General features: G+C 35.3%; 1 protein-coding gene across 1 annotated transcript; it reads left to right on the top strand.

The window, feature by feature from the left end:
• The first annotated feature begins 6483 nt into the window (after positions 1-6483).
• LOC18437565 (Duplicated homeodomain-like superfamily protein) lies at positions 6484-18543 on the top strand. The gene is made up of 2 exons (XM_011626310.3): positions 6484-7799; positions 17509-18543. Exons 1-2 carry the CDS (start codon positions 7387-7389, stop codon positions 17996-17998), a joined length of 903 nt encoding a protein of 300 aa, XP_011624612.1. The 5' UTR covers positions 6484-7386; the 3' UTR covers positions 17999-18543.
• Positions 18544-21884: the final 3341 nt, after the last annotated feature.

Consider the following 21884-nt stretch of genomic DNA (forward strand, 5'->3'; position numbering starts at 1 on the left):
TAAAAAAATTGATGATCTTAAACTTCTCTTAACTCATACTGTGCACTGGTAAAAATGTACGGTTGTGTTAGGTAGGCAATCATCGTAAAATTTTGTCAAAATTTATCATGAATCTTGATAAACCTATAAACTTGATATGTATTTTTTTGTTTATTAAAATATTTGCATATCTCAAATATCCACCAAAAAGGGTTGGTACAACGCTTTGACATTGAGATGTTTAGATATGGAAGAGGATTTTAATTCCTAAATGTAGCCTATTTTGTAACTCATTAATTTTAACCGGCAATTTCGATATTATTTTTTAAAGTTGATAGACTTGCTTGATCAACATCAATTTTGAGCTTTGATTTTCATAATTACAAATGGAAATAGATTTACAGGCTCGCCTATTCTAATAAAGAAAAAGTTTATATAGAGCCGAGTCTCTAAACAAAAAAATTTGAGCCTACTTCAAACATTTCACTAGAAGAGGTTTTGATGCCCAAATATCATCAAATTGATCATCTCGACATCAAGATGCATAGAGATGAGAAAGAAATGGATTTCAAGTTTTGAAAATAATGTATTTTGTAACACATTTTGAACTGTAAATTTTCAAGATTTTCAAGCTTTCATATATTTATCGATCTACACTATTTTGTAAGCTTTAAACTTTATAAATAAAAATAAAAATATATTTTAATGCTATTACAAAGATTTCTATACGAACCGCACCCTTCCGATAATACAAGGGGTTTTTTTTGGCACTGGATTTAAAACTTCAAGTAGGGTTAGAGGTGCCCTTATTTAGATTGTTTAAGGTTGACGCCTGAGAGCTTAAAGTGAGCTAAGAATATTATAATCATATTAGTTATTGCCCAACAAACACAAGCAACACTTGCACGTCACAGCGGTCTCACTTTCAACTCACTTGGCTTTTGCAGTTTACGTCTCTAAACCTTGATGACATTTATCTCCAAAAAATTCAAATTGATTTATTTTATCACGCTAAATAATGACGATAATGATTCTAATATTATCCATGTAAAATCAATCAAATCACGATAATTGAGGCTTTTCCAGTTAAGAAAAAGTTTATATAAGGTATTAATCTCAAAACGCACAACTAAGGTGCACCCCAAATTTACCCATTGATTATTTTGACAATAGAAAACCCTCTAATTGATCATTTCGACACCCGAAATGTATGAGTATCAGTAAAATATATATTTCAAGTATTATATATAGTGTAACACATTATCTAAACCGTCTATATTTGTAACACATTATCTAAACCGTCTATATTTGTTTTTGGGTAGTTTATTATTTAGGCTGTCATTTTTAAATATTTTCACATGATTATAGATCCTCTTGATCTGCATTATTTTTTAAATTTAAATTTTTATAATTGGAGATGAGAATATATTTTTAGACCAGAATTATTGACACCAAACTTCCATCTCATTACGAAGTTTGAGGAGGTGTGCCTTACTTTGATTGCAGCCCTCCTGTTATTGTCACGATTTCCGTTATTTGCGATAGAGACAATTTTATTGTTAATGTGGGCATGTACTATAAAGTATATTAACCTGGGAATAAACATGTCGGCACCTAAAACATGCCCATGTAGCAAATGAATAGCAATTTGCAGGGAAGAGATATTAAACTTCTAAGCTAAAATTATTAAGTTGGACAATGTCTTTTATAATAGTTCATCATTTACAGAGGATCATTATGTCGATGGTTTGGAAAAGTATATAATGAGACTATTTACCTTAGATACAAGGTGGTCAGAATTAATCTTGACCATTTGATGTGAAATTTGATGGTTGTATTTATTCCATTGATCATGCACAAACTTCAAAATATTTTCTTCTAAAACTTTGTGAGACACCCAAACTATCTTATTTCATATCTAATAGTTATAAATAATTGTGACATCATTGTATCAAAGGTAAATGGTCTCATTGTATACAATTCAGTGTATATATATTTTTATATCTATTGTTGTTAATAAAAGTTTGTTGGGGTTATGTGGTCTTTAAAGGCCTTATGAGATACTGTATAAAATATATTTAATAAATGAAACATAAACTCAATGGGATTGTGGTCATTTGTGGACCATACTAGGCAAATGTTATTTGTTGATACTCGGACTAGGCTCGACGAGCTAGGCCAGCTGAAGTTTGGAAAAACCCAAGATACTTGGGCATTAAGATCTAACTGATAAGGATTTAGCGAGTTAACCCTCAATAAGGTCGGTGTATGCCTGGATGAGAGCTGAGAGACCGTATGGCCCTTGCGTGTGATGAATAGCCTTTAGAGACAAGGCTCAAACATCATCGTTATATCATCACATGGTATGTACATAGATAGCCGTTTTGAGGTTCGTCAATGGAGGTGAATCGTGTACATGTGTGAGAGATTACCCTTTACACCATAGAATCATGGTTGCATCATGGTCTAGAGGACCATGATTTCTGTCTCTAGGGGAGAACTTGAATTCCATAAATTGAGATTGTGTACCCTAGTATATTGACTAACTTTGGTGGTCTAATCATGAGCCCCTGCAATGGATTGTGAGACATGAGAATTGCTGGGTCAATTTGAGAAATATAAGAGGATCGTGATTCGCAGTTGAAGGTAGAGTGCTCCCATATGTTAATAGTTTCCTAAATTGAACGGATCCGATTCCTATCAAAATTAATTAATATTATGTTATGTGATTTTTTTGAATGTTTATTTGAATTTTTGTAAATCTTCAGATATTTTATTTTTGTTATTTGGATTTATAAATCAAGAGAAATTTATTTTTTCAATATTTTAAATAAAATAAAATATTTAAAAATTCTAAATATAAAATAAAATATTTTATAAAAATATATGAGACCTCCATAAAGTATGGGGCGAAAATTTTAAAACATGTAGATTAGGTGGGGCCCATGGCCATCAAAAGGGTGGCATGCTCCACCCATTCACGTATTTTATTGGGAAGAATGTTTATTTGGAGACTCAGTGGAGTGTATTAAGCCTGGTTGAGGTAATCTCTGACAATTTTATCTTTTTAAATATTTATTAATGTTTTGATATTCTCTTCCCATAAAACAATAAAGTTGTTGAATAAAGAATTGTATTTGAAGATGTAGCAATTGATAACCGATTTTATTCTATTTTATTTATTTGAAAAGTGGTTTCATTGTATTTGAACATTGTAAATAATATTGCCGGTGTAAAAATAAATATTTATTTTTAAAAAATATATAGGCTTTGCTTTATCACAAAGTTATTTCAAAATTTACCCTTATAATAAATAATACATTAAAATGATATTTCAAGATTCATCCAATTATATAATACATGAAAATGTTTTGATCGGCTGCAACTCTAATAAGATTGGTAAATCCTCACCTCAAAACTCACAAAAAGTTGGGGTTTTGGCATTGAAAAGCTTTTGAATTGATCAAAATTGATTATCCGGCCTTGACCATGAGGTTGTGAAAAAAGAAGAAGAATATTTCAAGCCTTAAAAAATTTATATTGTAACATATTATCTAAATCGTCCATTTCGTCTTAAAATACTTAATCATGCAAAATCTATACCATTTTTTAGTTTCCAATTTCATAATCGGTATTAAATTTTGATTTTAGAGCCATCGCGGAGATTTCAACACCCAAAATACTTTCTAGATAAGAACTTGACTTCACTTTATTTTTCATAAAGCCTATGCCTTATAGAAACTACATCCTATAGTAAATTTCTAGATAAAAACGAGAGTATCATTGGTAAAATTCCCCAAACAATAATATCCACTAACAAGTGGCAACTTAGGAGATATGCGAAAATTCATCACTTAAATAATTGCCCAAATACATATAACAAATTTTATCCAAAACCCATATTCATTTTTATCTCATCAATGTTAAAGCAACAAAATGAACCAAAACATACAGCAATAAACTTTAGACAAGATCCACACCAAATCCATTTGAAATTTGAAGTTGTGGACAGTTTGATGGCAAAAATCCATTTGAAATTTGAATTTCCAAACCAATTTACGAAATTCCTTATCGAAAAAATATCCGTATTCATAACTTACAGTTTAAAAAAAAAAGAAAAAAATGACATGAATGAATATGTGACAGTGTAGGATAAATTCTTTAACTGCTACAAAAATTAAAGGATATTTATGTTAATTTTTAAAATTTACATTAATTTTTTTCATACGAATACACACTAATTTTGGAATTTTTTCTCTAATAAAATAAGTCAATTTCATTGCGTCTAATTTATGGCGCCAGAGACGTTGTTTTATTATTTGTGAGGTTGGTATAAGGTTGAGGACTAAACAATCGAAGTAAGGCACAGCTTCAAATAGTGTCTAAATATGTTTTGGTACTCAGAATCTTTGTGATGGCATCAAAATTAATTTTTATCTCTAATTATAAAAATTTAAACCTTTAAAAAAGATATAAATCGAGCATATCGATGAACAATCATGCATCACAAGATGCACCAGTTCCAATATTTGAAATCTATTTTTTTTAATGTCTATAGATCTTGAGGTTGAGATGTTATATTTGAGGAATTTTGGGCATCAAAATAACCTATTATAGTGAATTTTTTAAGTATACCTTAATTAGATTGGTTCGGGCCTCACCCTTATATATAAATTTTTGTTTTTATCATTTTGGAGATCATATAAATAAAAGATAAATAGACGGACCAGATGTTTCTCATAGGCCAGAATCTTCAATACCAACCGTTCCATCCATCATGGTAGTCATCGCTCGGCCTAGTGTAATTTATGGCAATTTTAAAAAGAAAAAAATCTGGATTTTATAGTCTCGAGTCTCCACACTCCGGAGTGAGGAGCTACTCGTAAAATTGAAACGCTGAAAAAACGTGGAAAACCGTTCAAGGGTTTGTGTGAGCATAGAAGATATTTAGCTTCCCAACTGAGAGCACTTTCTCTCTCTTCAATTTTCCATTTCCTCTCTCTTCAATTTTCCATTTTCTCTCTCTCATTCACCCCTCTTTCTCTCTCCTCCATTTCCCCTCCTGGCTACCCTCCATTTCAAAAGTCACTTTCTGTCTCACCATTTTCTCCTTTCTCACTCCTTACATCATCTTATACTGCTGTTTCATTTAGCTAAGTACCGTTTCTCTTCCCTTTCTAGGTTTTTTTGTTACTTAACTTTCTCTCTCATCTGTTTACCTTTCTTCTCGTATCTTACCTGTTTCACTCCGAGTAAGTACGCTTTCTCTCTCCTCCATCTCTGCTCTTTTTTTTCTCTCTTCTCCGGTTTTTATGGCTTGTGGAAAAGAAGAAAAAAACGTTTCGGTGGGGTATAGCCTTTATCTGAAACGAGAGATATTAATTTGAGATTCTGATTTCCGCTTTAACCAACTTGATGCTCTGCAATTCCCACTTGTCCCAATCCTTCCACCGCAAGTAGGCGTCTCTTTGGCCCCACCATGACCTAGATAACTTCATCCAAGCCCTAATTATCCTTCGCCTTGTTTTTATCTGTTTTTCTCTCTCTAGTTTTCTTACTGTGCTTTCTCTCTCTCGTTTCGCTGTTGCAATTTGGTGGAAATTCTCTCTCATCTTTAATTTTGTGAATTTGTTGGTTTCTCTATCATTAGTTGTCATATTCTTGGATATTCTCTCTCTAGATTTCATCTAGGATTTTTTTTCTGGCGTTAAGAGTTACCGTCTTTCTTTTTGGGTCTCTCTCAAGCTTTCGAATTGTCAAACCATGGCTTGGATCAGCAACACAGACCCTCTCATTCTATAGGGCTCCAGTTTTCTCTCTCTAGGTTCAAATTGTCAAATTTGTCAAAGTTTGTGTTGTGTATCACCTAGTATTAGGTTATTTCCTTTTAAGCATTAGAGCGTTTCTTTTTTCTTTTTTTTGGATTTTTCTCTCTAGCTTTCGAATTGTCAAACAAGGGGTTCCTAATATCATTTTGAGCTCTCACTCCATGAGCTTTCTCTGGTTTAATGTGAGAAACCTTGTATGTACCACTAATGATTAAAGAGTATGAAGAAATATCCGTGTTATGATATTTACGATTGAGGTTTTGAGTGTTGGTACATAAATATGTGGTGTTTGATTTCTTCCTCTTAGCAATCATGCTACCAAAAGAAATGATTTAGTATTTTTAGGGCTTAGGAAATTTTATTTATTTATTATGTCACAGTTAGCTCTTTTACTGTGTGGTTTTACTTTTTCAAGGTTCTTCATGTTTTAACCACCAAGAAAAAGAGAATTTTAGTTTTCACTACCTAGGTATAAACTTTAAAAAAAAAAAAAGAAAAAAAAAAAAGAAAGAAAAAAGGAAAGTTCATGAAGGTCTATGATTACTGACAAATGTTTAAACTGTCAACATTGGAGGCTTTTCTTTTAGGATTTTATAGTGTCAAAATATTTACGGGATGTAACTTTTAATGGGTATTTTTCCCCTTTTTCTCCAACTTGAACCTCCCTTTTTCTATTGAAGACATCTGCTCTCTGATTATGAAAGTCTTTTTCCTTTCTCAATCCAAACCCTAATTTCATTAAATTTTTGTTTCTCACTTCACCCTAATTTCATTAAATTTTTGTTTCTCACTTCACCCTATTTTTGTGAGGCTCCTGCTCCTGTGTCCATTAAATATGCCTGCTTTTAGAATCAGAGTTTTCTCCAAACTTAGAACAAGATATATATTTTTTTTCTTTTAACCCATTGCTCTCTAGAAGCCCCTATTTTGTTATAGAGAGTATCCGTTCTCTCATTTCTTATAGGATTTTTTAGTGCTCTCTGGTGTACCTTCTTCAGTTCTTTGGCCTTTTCTGGCTCCTTTTTTAGGGTTAGGTGGTCCATTTCTTATCGCTGGTCTGACACTTCTGCCTCCATGGAAAATGGTTATTTACTATCCAATTTGTGCTGTTTATACATGCAAATATCGAGCTATCCAATTAACCACTTTCTATTGATTCCCCCTGAATTTGTAATCTTCAGTGCTTAAACAGATCCAATACCTTGTCTAGGTCATATTTCTGAGAAATCTGAGGTTTTTCATCATCAACCCATATCTTCTTTCCTCCCACTTTGATCTTATAGAGACTCCCCTTCTTTTCTTCTCTAGTCTTTTCTTAGTTCTCTTAGTTCTGATAATTTGACAAGATTTGGGTCCGTGGGTTATTGGACAGAGGTCATATCTGCATTTGGGGTGTATTTGTTCTGGTATCGGATTTTGTGAGGCCTATGCTTTTGGTGAATTTGGGAATTCCTTAAGTGAATTTGTGTCTTGGCATTTGGGGCCTATTTGTTCTGATATAAGATTTTATTGGACGAATCCTTGCTTGGTGTTGGGTTTTCTTTCGTGGGTTATGCTTGTTTGCTCGTGCTAGATCTAGATGACAATAGATACTGTGGAGAGTGCTGCATCTGATAAAAAAAATAGCTCAGTGTGGACTAGGGAGCAAGAGAAGGCCTTTGAGAATGCACTGGCCATTCATTCTGAGGAGTCTGCTGATAGGTGGGAGAAGATTGCAGCTGAAGTGAATGGAAAGACTGTGGCTGATATTAAACGCCATTACGAACTCTTGGTGGAAGATGTGAATTGTATCGAGTCAGGAAGGGTGCCCCTTCCTTCTTATTCTTCTTTGGATGGCTCTACAGATTTGGCGGGAGAAACAGGGGTAGGAAAGAAGGGAGCACAGTATGCTTCCCATCTTCAAAGTTCAGATTCGAGCCCAAGTGCAAAGGGTAGTTCGAGGTCTGATCAAGAGCGGCGCAAGGGAATTGCATGGACAGAGGAAGAGCACAGGTATGGTTTCTTAACCATGGTAGGAACTTCAAATTTTTCTTTCTGGTCATCTATCGAAGGAGTGTGATTGGCTGAAAGGATACACTTTTCTGTAGTTAGTTCGTGGATGGTATTGGCTGATTATATTATTGCATCTTCTGTTTCTTTAAAACGTTCAATGGACATTTGGAAATCTTTGGTATGCTAATTTCTTTTGTGCTCTTTCTTTTTGATCAACCAGTAGTCGTGCTTGTTGGGTTCCATTTAGGGAGGGATACTTACAATGATTACATCTGTTGAGTGTAGTAGGATTTCCTTTTCCTTTTCTGAAGAAGTTAAAAGTATGATTTCTTATAAAGTGCATGCATGATAAACTGCATGCATGCCTAGATGATATTAAATTTAGGATTTAACTTTGTCCCTTGTAGAGAAATATTCTTCTAGATTTCCAATGTCTTGGTAGATTTTTTAAAGGATAGAAAGAAGAAAGAAATCTCAGAATTGTTGTTGCGAAGGCTGGATGTCTCCAAGTACAAATTGACTTGATACTTGCACTTGTTTTTTTCCTTATTTGCTGGGAATCATAAGCAAAAATGAGCAGGCTGATCGTCCACCTTACTTCAAAAACAAAGAAAGAAAATATGCTACTCATTTTTTTGAGAAATTACCAGGCTGATCATTGAGTTATGTTTGATCTATGAGATCTAAAAGCCGATTTTAGATTTGCTCATTAGAGTTGAATTGGATACTGAAACAAAATGAATGCAGTATATGAAGGACGTTCACAAATATACACATGCTCCAGTCCTCTTTATGATAAGATGGTCTTTTCTCTTTTGTATATCTGATCTTATAAACTTTAACCGAACAATTCTTTAGACAAAAACAATCACAGAGCATCGGACACTTGCTAGTTGTCTTAACCTTGACCATTAAAATCTGTCCCCTTGAAACCAATTCCCCTTTTCCCCTTTTTCCACTGAACACAGACCTTTTGCCTAGAGAATCATCACCCAACCTTTTTATGTTGCATCATATTGTAAGGCGCTGGTCATCAATAAATTTTTCCTAACAAAACGGAACATCTTCAGTTACTTTTGCATAATTATTCATTTTCTTTAACAGATTGAAATTGCATGCAAGTTTTTTAGCAGGATGAATCCATTAAAATTTGGATATCTCCCTGAATTGATGCAACAAATCTTCAGAAAGGTCCTGACAAAGTGACAAGGTCTTCAGTAAAAATATAAAAAAGAAAAGACCGTGTGCAAATGCATTAACTGGCATCGCCTGATATTTATGCGGCTTGTTGGAGCTGTGTTTGGAGGAAAACAGATTTTGACTAATTAAGGGAGGACCGATGTATTTCAATTCTTCTCCATAATTTATCGGAATTTTAACTAAAAACCTCAAACTGTTGCTTATTTTAACAGTTTGCCAACACGATTACGGATTTTAACATTTACCATATGATGTAAAGTGTCAGACTAGCAGGAGGGGCATTGCCTATGATTTTAACATTTACCATAGGCTGTAATTGTGTCAGACTAGCAGGAGGGGCATTTCCTATTCCTTCGGGCAGAATACTTGCCTTTTTAAAATATCTTTGTTTAGAAGATATTGATCTTAAATGCCAATACCTTTTCTTCTTTTTTAAGTCTAAGTATATTCCAAGGGTGATGTTATTTCTAACAAAAAACTACTTGAGATATTTGTGGTTGTAACACCAATATCTCAAGGCTTATAAAATATCTGTATTCTAGAAAACCAATATCTTGGATTACTATTTCGGAATAAAAACATTTTTAGTGAGGTACAATATTGGAAAATGTCCCTCCTACAAATTATGACATGGATACGAATGAGGTGAAAGGTTAAAATTGCCATCTCCTAGGCCTGATATCAATAAAAACCCTTTATGTGTATCATATTTTGGGTTCTTGGAATCTCTGGATCATTATAAATTGTACAAGGAAGAGGGTTTCTATGAAAGGATCATGTGAAGTTCTTGTAGTTCTTTTGCTCAATGATGATTTTGTTATGAAAAAAAAGCCTATGCAACGTCGTGAACATGTGCATTCATAAAGACATTCATCGCTTAATTTTCTGTTCTACAAAAATCGCTTCATATAACCTGAACATTTAACTACTTTGTGTCTGCATCAGCACCGTCTGTTTCTTTTTGTTCACTAGTGTCTCGATCCAACCTCTGTGGGTCATGCCTGTAGATTGTATTTGTTAAGACTGAGTCAATTTTCTATCCGATGAGTAAATGAAACATCAATTTGTCAATGGTGTGTATATCTAGCCTAGTTCTTCCAGACAACATAGTTACTAGTGAGTATTAAGGTGGATTCCAAAATATATGGCTACAGTCAGGTGTTTAAACCTGGGCAATATTCAGTCATTGCGAATAATGGTAAGATCAGCACATATGTTTGATGTGGATGATTGTCAGGTATATTAGTGAAAGATTGTCTACTGTGTGAGTAAATGCTCTATTGTGGACTAATGGGAAATTGGGACTTAGCGGTTGTAAACTATAGTTAGGAGTCCAGATACTTTATTGCCCATCTCAGAATGTCAAAATTGTTTTTATTTTGTGAAGGAAAAAGTTTATACAAGGTTGCAACCTTATACTATAGAAGTAAGATACATCTAAAAAATCTAGTAGAAAAAAGTGTTCTGAAGTTGGCAAAACCTTCTACTTGATCGTCGACCTCGAGATGCATCATATAAAGAAAAAAATGAATTTCAAGAGGAAACGGGCTTCGGTCAAGACGGTAGAGGCTAGGTTTTCATAGCCCAATGTCTCAAGTTCCATTCCTATGTAACCTTGTTAGGGAAAAAGGAATTTCATGTCCTAAAAATAGTTAATCTTGTAACAAGTTATCTGGACCGTCTATTTTCAAGATTTGGAAGTGTTTATAGATATATTCAATCTGCATCATTTTAACTGTCCCTAGTCCTTGCTGTAACTGCGGAAGTACAGGTAGAACTACCTTGCCTCTATTCCATGCTAAAATAGTTGTCTTATCCTTCAGCCTTTCCATAAAGACATCTATGGCCCCAACCCTAGAACAAGCCCTATGACCATAATAAATGTTAAATAACACAAAGCAGGAAAAAGTGTGTGCTTTGATGAGGAGTAATGTCTCCCCTTGCCATGGTTCTTTTTTATAATAGTGACTTGGAATAAGAGAGACTTGTTTATTAATATGCCATTTTAAGGAATTAGAATTCTCCAAACTGGCAAGCTCATGCAGAGCCCACCATCGAACAATAGACATTGAGCCATCTTGTGTAGAGGTGGGATGGCAAATTAGTGTCAAAACGCAAAAGTTCCTTTAGGAGGAGCAGACTTCTTGGAAATTCAATAGAAAGCCAAGTGTATGCCTTACTTTACAGATACACATAAATAAACACGATTTTTTTTTTTGTAGAAAGGTTAACTGTTAAATAAACATGGAAAATTATTTTTGAAGTAGCATCTTAATTGAGATTCTCCATCTTCAAACAGAGTGGTCCTCCAAAGATGTAATACTTATGTTAGGCCCAATTTTATCTCTTCCTGCTTGGAAACATTGATTTCTGCAATGGAATGCTTTGTAAGGAGACAGTGGTCTCCAAAACCTTACGGTTTAGTGTATTGTGCTTTTGAGACTCAAATAAGGAATAAAACGAAACGATCAATGAAAGGATATTCTTGATTGACAGGGTGTTTCACTGGAACTACATATCAAAGTTGGTCTCCAAGATGATGATGTTTATATTTTGGCCATGTTCGATCTCTTGATGCTAGGAAACATTGGATCTATCATGGATGACATATTTAATGAAGTTACTTGAAACATTTATGCATATAGTGGAGGGTAGAATTATGATTCTCTTAATGATCTTTTAGTAAAGTCCTCTATATATTTTTTTATTATTCTGAAGAGCCAATACTAGTTTTCAACTCCTTATGCATAATTTCGTGAACATGGCCTTCTCGGACTTCTCATCTCTATCTGCCATCACATGTTGAGCTTTACACTGAAGCCCTTAGACAGCTTTGTTGATATTTGCGTTGACAGTAAATCTTACTCAGTGATCCCTTCTCTGGCATATCTAGCACTGCTATTTGTGGTACCTGCACAAAACAGGTGGAGGGATAGGCTGGTGTCCTTCTGAAGTAGACCCCAGGTTTTGTAGAGTGCCTGTATAGCCTATTGGACAGTTTGGAGTGATTGACTTCTTTGTGTTAGCCTTGGAAAGCCCTCAGTGATAGAGTATTTTGTGTGCTTTGGAGAAAAAAACTTCATAATTTGGCATCTGTGTCATCATTGGCATTGGTTGAATTTTCCCGATAGTTGCCTTTGCATATTCAAGAAGTTTTCTATATGATTTATTGCAGTTCTGGGCATTGACAGTAGAAAATACCTGGTGTTGACTGAGTTCCTTTGTTTCATCCTGACTTTATAATATCCTACCATGCTCATGGTCATGGACGTCTACGTAAAGACATGGAGGCGAAGGGGTGAAAGTAATGGGCATCCAAGAACTAGGTGGTGGAATTTAAAAAATGAGAAAATAGAGTTATTTAGGGATAAATTAGTTGAAGAAAGAAAATGGAACTTTGAACATGATGTCAATGTAATATGGAATGAAATGACTGAACGTATCAAGAAAGTGGCAAAAGAAGTATTGAGAGAATCTAGAGGGAAAAGAAACTTCGATAAGGAAACTTGGTGGTGGAATGATGAGGTTTAGAAAGCCATTAGCAAAAAACGATCTCGTTATAAAACTTGGCAGTGTAATAGAAACAATAAAAAATTAGAAGAATATAAAAATGCTAAGATTAATGCTAAACAAATAGTAACTAAAGCTAAACTTAAGGCATATGATAATCTATACAATAAATTGGGAACAAGAGAAGATGAAAAGATATCTTCAAATTAGCAAAAATAAGAGAGAAAAAGTGTAGGGATCTAATCCATATTAAATGCATTAAGAGTGAGGGTCAAAGGGTCTTGATAAAGGATGAGGAGGTCAACGAAAGGTGGAGAGTATTTTAAAAAATTATTAAATGACGAACAAAATGAGAACATAGTGGTAGAAGTGACTGTTAGTACAAGTGATAGTGGAGGTCATAGATACATTTGTAGGATTAGGATGTCGGAAGTGAAAGAAGCTTTGAAAAGGATGAAGATAGGAAAGGCTTTAGGACCAGATGATATCCCGATAGAGGTTTGGAAGTGCACGGGGGAAATTGGCATTGACTGATTGACAAAGTTGTTCAATAAGGTGTTGAGAACAATGAAAATGCCAGACGAATGGAGAAAAGGTATTGTGGTACCTATTTACAAAAATAAAGGAGACATACAAAATTGTGCAAACTATCAAGGGATCAAGCTTATGAGCCATACTATGAAGCTCTGGGAAAGAGTCATTGAGCAGCGACTAAGGCATGAAACAGATGTATCTGAAAATCAATTTGGTTTTATGCCAGGAAGGTCAACAACTGAGGCTATTTTCCTACTAAGGCAACTGATTGAGAAATTTAGGGCGAAGAGAAAAGACCTTCACATGGTCTATTTTGATCTAGAGAAAGCTTATGATAGAGTACCTTAAGATTTGATTTGGCGGGTGTTGGAAAGGAAAGGCGTCTCTAGTCTTTATTGATTTAGAGAAAGCTTATGATAGAGTACCTCGAGATTTGATTTGGCAGGTGTTGGAAAGGAAAGACGTCTTTAGATACTACATTGACTTGGTGAGAGAGATGTACGATGGAGTGGTTACTAGTGTACGAACAACTAGTGGCGAGACGAGTGAGTTTTCAGTGACAATAGGTCTACATCAAAGGCCAGCATTGAGCCTGTGCCTCTTTGTCTTAGTTATGGACGACTTAACTAGGCACCTACAGGATGCGGTACCGTGATGCATGTTGTTCGTAAATGACATAGTTTTGATTGCTGAGACCCGAAACAGCGTCAACACAAAGTTAGAACTTTGGAGGGATGCTCTAGAATCCACAGGTTTTAAAATTAGTCAGCTACGACAGATTGATGACCAGGAGGTACAAAAAAAAACTGCACTTTTGATATCTTAGGTTGATAATCCAGGCAAATAGAGAGATTGAGGAAGATGTTGCACACAAAATTAGAGCTAGGCGGGCGAAGTGGAGATGTGCAACTTGAATATTATATGATTGCCTCATACCAATGAGGCTGAAGGGAAAGTTCTATAGGACAATGGTGAGACCAGCTTTGCTCTATGGAGCAGAATGTTGGGGGGATAAAAAATAATATACCCACAGAATGAGTGTAGCAGAGATGAGGATGTTGAGATGGATGTGTAGCAAGACAAGAATGGATAGAATTCGTAATGAATCTATTTGAGAGAATTTGGGCATGGCACCAATAGACGATAAAATGAGAGAGAGTAGATTTAGGTGGGCTGGCCTTGTGTGGCACTGACCAAATACAACACCTGTTAGGATGTGTGAATTAGTTCTAGTAGAAGGACTATAAATGACGTGGGGTAGGCCCAAAAGGACGTGATTGGAAGTAGTCCGAAAAGATATGGGGACTTATGGTTTCACTGAGGATATGGGCTTTACTAGCGTAGAATGGAGAACCAGGATTCATGTAGCCGACCCCAATTAATTGGGAAAAGGCTAAAATGATGATGATGATGATTTAGACATCTTTCACATGCAATAAGTATTTTTTATTAAAATGCGGTTCTCTCAAATTCGTGTACGAAAATGATAAGTAGACAATGACTTGACCTCTTATCTGACATAACCACTATTGGAAAAACCGGTGATCTAACTGCTAACCGCCCAATTAGACCGGAACCGGTTTTGGGTGATTTTGGTGATTGACTGGCATTTAATTTTTTATTTATTTTAAAAAGTATATAAAATTCCAAAAATAAGGAATTTGGTTTGTAATGTATTTTTTAATATTCTTTATATTATGGTAAAGATTAAAAATTGTTTTGGTCATTAATAATGACTTTTATATTTTTTCATCTTTTTAGAAAATTTTAAAAATACCCCTAGGCACAATTCTATTCGTTAAAATCCATATTTTTTTTTTAATTAATTTTCAACTACATTTGAATGTGTTTTGTTGTAATCGTTCTTTATATGCTTTTCATATTTTAGTAGTTTTTTTTTTTTTTTTTGATCTTTTTTTTTTTTTTCAACACTTCTTTGACTGCCCGAGACTTGCCCAGTTAGAATCATTGAATTGGCCGGTTTACCAGTTAAGCCAGTTAAACCGCGTCTAGGCCTGCCGGTTAATCATTTCGGCTCGATTTTGCGAACACTGGACATAACACATAAATTGTTTACAAACTTTATTCAGTGAAAATGTTTTTGTTTGGTAATCAGTATGATGGCTATGATTTTAACCTAGACTATGTACTAATTGAGACCAACAACTGAGGCTATTTTCCTACTTAAGCAACTGATTGAGAAGTTTAGGGCGAAGGGAAAAGATCTCCACATGGTCTTTATTGATCTAGAGAAAGTTTATGATAGAACACCTCAAGATTTGATTTGGCGGGTGTTGAAAAAGAAATGAGTCTCCAGACATTGCATTGACTTGGTGAGAGATATGTACGATGGAGCGCTAACTAGTATACGAACGACTAGTGGAGCGACGAGTGAGTTTTTAGTGACAATAGGTCTATCATCAAAGGTTAGCATTGAGCCCGTACCTCTTTGTCTTAGTTATGGACGAAACACGATGAGATACCATGGTTGTTCGCAAATGACAGTTTTGATCGATGAGATCCAAAAAGGCGTCAACACAGAGTTAGAACTTTGGAGGGATGCTCTAGAATCCAAAGGTTTTAAAAATTAGCCGGACTAAGACAGGGTATATGGAATGCGAGTTTCGTAATAATAAGAGTAGAGATGAGGAAGTTGTTAAGATTAACGGCCAGGAAGTACTAAAAAAACTGCACTTACGATATCTTGGGTCGATAATCCAGAAAATGGAGAGATTGAGGAAGATGTCGCACACAGAACGAGAGTTGGGTGGGTGAAGTGGAGATATGCAATTGGAATATTATGTGATCACCACATACCAATTAAGCTGAAAGGCAAGTTCTATAGGACAACTGTGAGACCAGCATGGCTCTATGGAGCCGAATGTTGGGTGGTCAAAAAACAATAAACCTATAGAATGAGTGTAGCGATGATATTGAGATAGATGAGTGACAAGACAAGAAGGGATAAAATTCGAAATGAATCCATTCGAGAGAATTTAGGTGTGGCACCAATAGGCGATAAGATGAGAGAGAGTAAGCTTAGGTGGGCTGGGCATGTGTGGTGCCGACCAAGTACAACACCTGTTAGGAGGTGCGAGTTAGTTCAAGTCGAATGACTTAAAAGGGCAAGGGGTGGGCCCAAAAGGATATTGTTGGAAGTAGTTCCGAAAGACAAGGGGACTTATGGTCTTACTGAGGGTATGACCTTATAGAGCAGAATAGTGGACTAAGATTTGTTTAGCCGACCCTAATTATTTGGGAAAAAGCTATGATGATGATGATGATGACTCTGTACTAATTGAGCTTCACAATGGTTTGTTACCGTAGGGCTGAACATTTCTAAATGGTATTTTTCAATTGTGGGTATATGTTAAAATCAAATTCTTGGGTGGACTTGAAGTATTAGGACTTATTAATTGAGGAGGAACCAAACATTACATTCACACTAACGGTCTGCTGTTTAGGCATCTTTTGCTTAAATAATAATTGGGAACAAATGTTGGTATGAATGGAAAGAAAGCATTATATTATACATTGGACTCTTAATTGAGTAGACCAATGAACTGATCGAAAATAAAAAGAGAGAGAACGATGGATAGATACCAGACGTGTGTGATCACTAAACATTCTGAAATGGAAGTGAGCTCCTTTTAAGGTTTTTTAATTTTTGGTAGCAGAACCCCTTGACGTACTTATTGTTCTGGCATTCTTGAAGTTCAATTTGGTGGAACTTACAAATGATATCCATATCTGAAATTGCTCAGATTGCTCGCTTGTGCTAGAAATAACTAGTGTCATACCTCTATTTTGGTTATTGATGGAAGACATTGGTGGTATTCATTGTTTCTAGCGCAAATACCATGTGAACTTTCTTTACTTTTCTGGAAAGAACAAAGATAACTCTGTATCTTGCACTTTTGATTTGTGTTATGAAAGTTGATCTTACAAGAGAGAGAGAGAGAGAGAGAGAGAGAGAAGATTGTCCCTTGATCTCCTGCATGCATTATGTGGTTATCAAGAAAATTGAAATAACGGGCCCTTATCCGGAGCCATTTTAAAATGATTATTTTACCTTGATCAATTAACTTAGCTCATTTGTCTCTTACATACTGGATTGGCATAAAATATTGGTTGAAGAAAATAAGCTGCAATACTGCATGTACAGATGTGTATCTTGACTTGTCTTTTAAATGCTAGATTGGGGTAAAATAGTCATTAAGAAAATCTGCTTGAGAATTTCATGTATTGTCCTGACTGTCTTGTAGAAACAAAAGAGAAATGTGCTAATAAACCTTTTGATTTCAAACCTCATGCCAGTGGCCCTTAATTCTCATCTCTACGCTCCATTTATCAGAAAACATAAAAAAAAAAAATGATATTTAGATTTATCGAAGGATAAATCGATCTTTATGCTTCATTTATTCTTGGAAATTCTTATTGCTCTTTGATGGTTCTATGGAAACAGGTTGTTCCTGCTGGGGCTTGAGAAATATGGCAAGGGTGACTGGCGGAGCATCTCAAGAAATTTTGTCATCTCCCGAACCCCAACTCAGGTAGCAAGCCATGCTCAAAAGTACTTCATTCGCCTCAACTCTATGAACAAAGACCGGAGGAGATCAAGCATCCATGACATAACCAGCGTAGGCAATGGCGATGTGTCTTCTCCTCAAGGCCCCATCACAGGCCAAACCACCCCAACAACCCTTGCAGGTGGGGTGCCTGGAAAGCCCATAAAGCAACCTTCTCACCCTGCGACTGTACCTGGTATGGGTGTTTATGGCACGCCAATAGGGCAACCAATAGGTGGGCCTCTTGTATCTGCTGTGGGAACCCCAGTGAACCTACCTGCACCAGCTCATATGGCCTATGGGGTTAGGGCGCCAGTGCCAGGATCCATTGTACCAGGTGCCCCTATGAACCTTCAGCCGATGGCTTACCCTATGCCCCAAAGGTGAGATCAAGCGCATGCCCTCCTCTCGACATGTAAAAAGGAGAGGGAGAGAGAGTGGTCACTTTGGATGGAGATTTGGAGTATTTTTGCACAAAATAAGGTACACATTTTTCAAATGATGCAAAGGCTGCCTTCTAGAGTGGTGTTAATGCTTATTTATGTTGGGGGGTGACGCCACTGGAGGATGAAGATGAGAGTTTAGGCATTCTCAAATGAGCTTTATGCTGCTGATATATTATGGTGGATCGAAGATAAAATGAGAAAGTTCTGGTGTTTTTGTGGTCTTGTCAAGGAGAGAGCTTTCCAACTTTTTTTTTTTTTTTTGTATATGCGAGTTATAAAGAAAGGGTTGGGTTATGTGCTCCATATTTAGGTATTTCTGTTCCAATTTTCCTTTTTCTTTCTAGCTTTTTAAGTCTGTATCCATTGTTGTAAGGCTAGATGTGTTGTGGCCCTAAGGCCCTTGATAGAGGACAGCTATTGAAGCCAACATATCTCATTGGGACCCCTATGTAGTACTTTGCATATGAGATTCTTGTTATCTTGCTACTTTTGGTCCATGCTATAGTGTTCTAGGGTTTTGCACTAGTACGGTGTCAGTGGCAGCCCTACCCTAAAAATGTAGGGCCTGGGCAACAAATTGTTGCCCAAGGGCCTGGTTAGGGCTAATCCCTGCCCGACACTTTTTTTTCCTTCTTTTTTCTTTTATTTTTCTTCATTTGTTTTTGGCCTGGCCAGGCTTGGCCCTATGGGGACAAGGGTTGAGCTAGGGGTCATGGTTAGCCCGGCCCATTGAGATGTAGTGTTGCGAATGTTAATTTCTAACTACCTAAACCCAAGCCTTATTCCTATTAGTAACAGTAATAATGAGTTAATGATTTTCATTAATTGTTATGTTAGATAAGGGCAGAACCACGTAAATGTGCTCCTGCTCCTGGCTATTTTCCTGTTTTGGCTCCTTTGTGCAAAAGACTTAACTCCTGTGGGAGCATGTGTTCCTGTATTGGCTTCTTTGTGCTCCTGCGGGAGCATGTGCTATGCGCTTACTTCTTTGGAAAAAGGACTTGCTAAGAATTTTATTGGTCTTAGAATTTTGGTTTGTTATAAATTTGGATCCGTCTAATTGCTCATTACTATTACCACTACTTCTCCATACTACTACTAATAGTGCGCACTCCTACTTATAATGCTGTTAGTGTTGCTGCTGCTATTAATAATAATAATAAATTTTTTTTTTTCAAAAAATAAAATAATAAAAACCATTACTGTTACTACTACTGCTACTCTACTACTGCTACTTCTAACAACGGCAACCACCACTCGTACTACTAACAGCAGCAACAACAATAATAGTAATAAACAACAACAATAATAAAGTTGTTCTAGGGGTTACATTCTCGAATTTGGGGGTCCTAAAAATAACTAGGGGGATGTATATTATGCTTCCGTGGGTGCAAATAATCTCTTGGCCCATGAGAACAGCAAAAGTAGTTCATAGGCATATATTTCAACAAGGTAAAGCTTTTTTTTTTTTCACGTCAAATGTCACCATATTTATTTGCATTGAATTATCAGGCAACTGGGACAAAGTAGAGTTGGAATATGAAACCAAAGCCTTGAAAACCACTTCATAATAGTTTGTGCAATCAATATATATATATATATATAAAGAGAGATGCACGTATGATCTTTGACCTGAAAGAAAACTAGAGAGAGATGCACGTATGTTCTTTGAGATAAGAGAGATGTAAAGAGGACAATCTAAAAAAGGCAAGCGAGAGGAAATTTCATTTGCATAGATCACCCCTACCAAAATTGAAGTCAAATACTTGGAAGTAGGGCAACTACACAAAAAAAAAAAGTGGAAGGCTGTGTGTAGTTTCTCCCCATAAACTACATTTCTTTTGGACTTTCAGAGTAATTAATAGCACACTTCTAAGTATTTGACTTCACATTTGATGGTTAGGACCTGACCAGGATCGTTCATCCCAAAAACCAGGTTGGATTGGCTGATTTAGATCGCAAAGATTCGGCATTAAAAATTTTAAAAAATTCTTTGAAAAGCTATTTTTATTATTATTAAAAAAACAGTAGTACAGTATAGTCTTTTTAATTTTGTTGAAAATGCAAAAGTACTGAAAACTTGTCTCATATTTGAGTGTCTATTATCCATTATATTTATTTTGTAGTCAAATGAAATTTAAAATGTAACTCATTGCAATAGAATGGATCTCTTTTAACTCAAATTTATAGTGAAAAAAGAAGAAGAAGAAATATATAATAGTTTTGGACATATTGATTTAATAGAGAAAAAAATAAGGGTATGATCCTCACAAATAAATAAATCTAACATTCAACAATTAGTGTGGACAAAAAAATTAGAAACATAAATTTGTAATTATGTTTAAATAAAATTAAAATAAATAAATTCATACTTGCAATGTAGAATAATTGATAAAGCAATTTGAAAAGAGATTCTAAAGTGGTATGAGGTAATGTTATTTTTCTCTTAAAATATCCCATAAACTAGTATGTTTTTAATGTTCAATAAACTTGGTTTAGTATTTTTTTTCTTTTTAATATCCTATGAGCTAATACTATTGTTTTTTATCTTTTTAACCCCAATGAACTGGTAGCCTAATAATAATCCCATGAGCTAATGCTACTGGACGTAGTTTTTATTCACTACAAAGCCATGACATAATCCGAGTACGTTTTGTTTCTTGCAGCTCTGCAACTCTATCTGGAGAGTAAAAGGGTGAAAGGGAAAAAGAGGACGGGAGAGAGTGCCATGGAGTGTGCTTGTTATAAATTCATTTTCTTAGAAAAAGAGAAGAGGGTTGAGTCACAGAAGAGGTGAAAAAAAAAAAACGAGATAGAGGGAGAAGATTTTACGACTCCTCCAGTTTTTTTTTACTGGCTACAAAACACGTAAATTATCTTTGGATGAAATTTTGTATAATATTTTTCAATGAAATATAAATAAATTAAAAAATATATAATTTTGAGTTCTCAAAGGCCTAGATTTATCATCCGCCAAAACGAGGTTCTTTATTCAACTTAAATGGCATACTGATTTTCCACATTCTTTTGAGCCAATCTTTCTTTCTCGTTTTTGATATGGTAACAAACATTTCTTCTGCAAATCTATTTTCCATTTATTTTCTTTCTTTTGATCACTTGGATGAGATCTACCGGTCTAATGGACTCATATTTTCCAATACGAATGATTCAGAAAATAAGAAACATTTATTGTGCAAATCTATTTTCCAAGTTATTTTCTTTCTTTTGATCACTTGGATGAGATCTACCCGTTTAATGGATTCATATCTTCCAATACGAATGATTCAGAAAATACCGATTCGACCATTAAGTTATCTTTGGAGAAACATCCAATTAAACTGGAACCGATTCTATTCGAAATTGCCTGAGTCGGGCCCCGATTCTGATCTTTTCAAGGATAGACTTATCTACAGTGTAATCCCATAACCCACTATCTCACATGGCAATGAGCTGGCAATGCTTGCTTGATATACTATCTACATGGATCGTAGCATTTACACGTAATGTGGGAGCCAAATGGGCCCTTATCACCATTCTTTTTTTTGCTTTTGAAGCAATCCTTAGATTCCAAATTCCTTTTTTTGACCAACACAAAAGGCGTGAAGAGAATCTTATCACACCCTCCCTTCAACTGAGTTATGGTTGCTGTAGATGATTTGGATTCGTATCATATCAAAACGGATTTAGGATTGGATTCATATCGTTTTAGAACTGATTAGATACCTGTAAGTACTACCTTCAAATCGGTGATCCGCATCGGATATCATTGGATTGGGTTTTAAACGGTGTTGCTTAGCTTTTATTAGGATCACCTCACTTAAAGCATT

The sequence above is a fragment of the Amborella trichopoda genome, chromosome 9 (assembly GCF_054954075.1).
Source record: "Amborella trichopoda isolate Santa Cruz 75 chromosome 9, AtrichopodaSantaCruz75HAP2 v2.0, whole genome shotgun sequence".
NCBI classification, from domain to species: domain Eukaryota; kingdom Viridiplantae; phylum Streptophyta; class Magnoliopsida; order Amborellales; family Amborellaceae; genus Amborella; species Amborella trichopoda.

Excerpts from the sequence above, each read along its gene's own strand:
- LOC18437565 (XM_011626310.3), top strand. The coding sequence starts at position 7,387 with ATGACAATAGATACTGTGGAGAGTGCTGCATCTGATAAAAAAAATAGC. Across the intron at positions 7,800-17,508 it reads TGGACAGAGGAAGAGCACAG|GTTGTTCCTGCTGGGGCTTG; the intron begins GTATGGTTTCTT and ends CTATGGAAACAG.